Source organism: Austrofundulus limnaeus, unplaced genomic scaffold, assembly GCF_001266775.1.
Source record: "Austrofundulus limnaeus strain Quisiro unplaced genomic scaffold, Austrofundulus_limnaeus-1.0 Scaffold155, whole genome shotgun sequence".
NCBI classification, from domain to species: domain Eukaryota; kingdom Metazoa; phylum Chordata; class Actinopteri; order Cyprinodontiformes; family Rivulidae; genus Austrofundulus; species Austrofundulus limnaeus.
The window spans coordinates 1-3,880 of record NW_013952557.1 but is presented as its reverse complement, the minus strand read 5'-3'; the positions used below and the strand labels follow the sequence as shown (position 1 = coordinate 3,880).

The window sequence follows — 3,880 nt, the reverse complement described above, 5'->3', positions numbered from 1 at the left end:
GAAGATGTCAGATTGGATCTAATTTTTGAATAAACGTACAATTTCTGTTTCAACTTAGTGGTTAAGACTAGTACATGATGTATATTACAAAGATCTGTTACCTATGAAATAGTTTATTTTGCTGCATTTAATAGTGAATACAACATACAGAACCCTATAAAAGTAGTGATAATTAAACATTATCAAAAACAAAAATAACACATTCTGCCTCCTATTAGACACAAATAATATTTTGACATCTCTGACTTGARAAATTTTTAAACCAGTTTTATTTTCACTTTCYTCATTTTATTTTCAACTACTTGTAGTTTTAACTGTCTTGAGTGTGCACAGAAATATTTTTACCAGRTTCTAGACAAGATTCTGARGTTTCTGTAGACACCAAACAMGTCTATGTTTYACTAAAAGAACTTGGATAAATTAAAGTAGAAAACCGGGAGTTTGGGCTTAAGAYATGAATGAACCAATTGYCGGGCKYAACTTTGGTCACTCGCYGGCCGGATGTGGCCTGCYGGCCGCCAGTTGAKTAGCCCTGCTTTAAGCTACTTAGTCCCAATATTTTTAGCCTTTACTGTTCCACTCAGTTTAGATTTTAGCTTTTGTTTAGCTCATTTCAGCTTTCTGCTATTGTTTTTGACAGTTTTGGCTTCAAGCTACTTAGTCCATTTGTTTTAGCTTCTAGCTACTCTTCTGCTAATTTTAACCTTTAACTTTAGACGTTAGCTATTATTTTTGCTGTTTTCAGCTTTTGAATTCTGTTTAGATGATTTAAAGTTTTGCACTAATTTTAGATATTTTTTCTTCTTCCTAATTTTAGCTTTCAGCTTGTGTTTCAATAATTTTAGATTTAGCATTTAGACTGTTTTTTTTTTGTTTTTAACTAACATTATACTATTTTTAATTTGAAGCATTGTTTTTTCCAGTCTTAGCTTTTAGCTGTTTTGCAAACTTTAGCTTTTAACTTTTATCAGATTTGTTTATTTTTTCTTTTTCTGTTTTGAATTTCAGCTTCACAAGCAAARCTTATCAAATTAATTCAGGAGGATGATAAATACTTTGGTTTGATAAAGAAAGTTGGTATTATTGTATTTTGGTAATAAAGTGCCTGTTTACCGTTGCTTCCTACTTTTGAAATTAAAGTCAAGAATAAAGTCAAAATGCTGTATCAAAGTCAAAATATCCCTGCAGACAAATTRACATWTTAAGGAAAATTCTTGTAAAATTTSAAAACTAAAGTTAATATGACGAGAGTAAAGCTTCTGTTTTGAAGTTAGAAAGGAACAAATAACAGAACCATGATTGATGCAAAGACCAGTGTTCACTTCTTSTTTTAATCAAAAGGATTTTTTAGAAAACATATTGTGACTCATATTTATAGAACCTGTAAATAACTTGTAAATACTACAAGCTGCAGTGGCTGCAGAACAGGCTTACATCATCAGATCTCCACCAGCATAACAAAACTTAGCAAAAAACAAATTTATACTATTGGAAATCATTTTTGTCCTCACTGAAGAGCAACACACAACACTTAGCACACACACACACACACACACACACACACACACACACACACACACACACACACACACACACACACACACACACGTCTCAGAGTGTACCTGTGTGACACCTGTGTGTGTGATGAATTGAAACAGCCCACAGTATGTTCACATTCTGTAACACAGTGACTGAACTGAGATTTTATTGTTTTAAAAAGGATTTCATGTTAAAGTGTTTTGTTTTGTATTTGGGAACAAGTATGAGAATATGAGCAAAGTTCATAACAGAAATAGTTATTGTTAAAGTTAAATACAGTAACAACTAGGCCTGTCYCGATAYTCAATAAATCAATTAATTGCACGATAAGTTATTTTGAGGTCGGTAAAAAAAATGAGGACGATAAGTTTCATTTTCCTGCTTGTTTGTTTACTTCGTCTCTCTCCCTCTCTGTGCTCCGCTACACAGGAGCTCAGCTGACTCCTCCCCTCCTGTTTTCTTAGTGTCGGGAGGAGTGAACTGTCACGTTAGCATGTGAGCTCTTAACAATAACAAACTAAAGAAACGTTTCAAAGCTGAACGTGGCTGCTGCAGTGTCGGAGCAATGAAATGAAGCAAACTACACAGCCTGGTGAGGACCCACTGTTTCTTATGGGGACATAAGCCCAGTTCACATCCCATGTAAAGNTATTTTTTATTGAATTTTTCCAAATTGACATGCAAACATTAACATAATAGATCAGATTTTTACCCATCACCCACCCGCACAAATCGGCACATCAGAAAACACTTACATAGTCAAGACAATATGATGAATACACCACAAATTGATCCAAATCATTCAACAGGCATAGAATAAAAAGGACGGTTATACACGTTGCTAAACACTGTCATTAACAGTCTTTTTTTTGAAGGAATTTTAGTACAGGGCCCCATATTTTTTCAAACACACCGATTCTATCTTCATTGCAATATCTCAATCTTTCCAGATGTAAAGTATTTGCTAGTTCCCCCAACCATAGATCAAATGTGGGCACAGAGTCCTTTTTCCAAAGTCTCAAAATCAACTTTTTAGCAATCACTGTACCAAACAAGACAGCAATTTTCTCATATTTAGTGGCTAACTGCATAACACTAGAGACCCCAATGATGGCGATAAGTGGTTCTGGGTCCCATTGTTTTCCAAAAGCTGTCGAAAAAAAGTGAAAAATATTCTCCCAAAATGAGCGAAGCTGAACACATGACCAAAAGGAGTGTGTCAAGTCAGCAATAGCAGCTTGACAACGATTACAAATTGGAGACATGCTTGTAANCTGGTTTAAACCAGGCTATGGCTAAATAGTTATTGATATTTATCATTAAACTGTTTAAAAACCTTTTATAACAAACACTGGGATATTAACAAACCCAACATTTGAACCCAGATATTTATTCATTGTTTATGTTTGTCCTGTTCTTCTCAGCACTTTCATGTGAAGTTGGTGCTTTGGCTACTCATCTCAAAATAAAGGGATTTCCACCAAAAGATAACAGAGCGACGGCCGGACAAAAGCTGAAGTTTTTCTGCCCAGAAGCTTATGATGTAGAGGGTTCTGAAGAAACTGAGTGTTTAGAAACTGGACAGTGGAGGGACCCCTTCCCAACCTGCTCTGGTATGTTCTCTGTATTTTAACTGCAGCTTTTATTAACATTTATTTAGCATGTTTGTGTTAAATAACAACTCAAGGTAACGGTTTTTATAGTTTATATAGTCTAACTTCAAATTTACATTTAGACAATATTTTCTTTCACAGATGTGTGGAACAAAACTCATGTAAAGGTTGTACTTTTATGGAGCAACTTTAGAGAAAGTTGTATTTCTGGTCAACATCGTGGTACATTTACTCTGTGGTATTACTGCCTCAGGCTGCAGTTTTTACAACACAATAATATTTCTACATTTCTCCAAGTCATCTTTCAGTGAATCTGCTGTATTTCTTCAGTAAATTTTATTAATCTGAGGTGCAAAAATGCAAGCATTGATTTGCTGATATTACTGTTATTGATCTGTGATTTGAACCAAATTTTGCATCACGCTTTACTGTGTTAGACATACTACTGTATGGTTTACTTGACAGTAAAACATTCTTTGTTTTTCTTAACAGAAAAATGCAGTACTCCTGAGATGCCAGATGGTCTACTCCTCACCCAGTCAGGAGTTTTTTACTGGAGTAAAGGAGAAAGTGTAACATTTAAATGTCGTGGACGTGGATACTTCATTGAAGGGAACGAGAAAATGGAATGTTTGGGAAACGGACAATGGAGTGGCGTCCTTTCAACATGTGAAAGTAAATCTTCTCGTGTTCCTTTGTGTCTCTGATTTAACGTGTCTCCATAAAAC

The 3,880-nt window shown here is 34.9% G+C and overlaps 1 protein-coding gene across 1 annotated transcript in view; it reads left to right on the top strand.

The window, feature by feature from the left end:
• The window catches only part of LOC106523384 (sushi, von Willebrand factor type A, EGF and pentraxin domain-containing protein 1), a gene marked incomplete at its 3' end in the record, with an annotated part of 7,505 nt that extends 3,678 nt beyond the window's left edge, over nucleotides 1-3,827 (top strand). Inside the window, 2 exon segments of the mRNA XM_014016777.1 lie at nucleotides 2,964-3,152; nucleotides 3,645-3,827. Of these exon segments, the coding sequence (XP_013872231.1) occupies nucleotides 2,964-3,152; nucleotides 3,645-3,827 (372 nt within the window).
• Nucleotides 3,828-3,880: the final 53 nt, after the last annotated feature.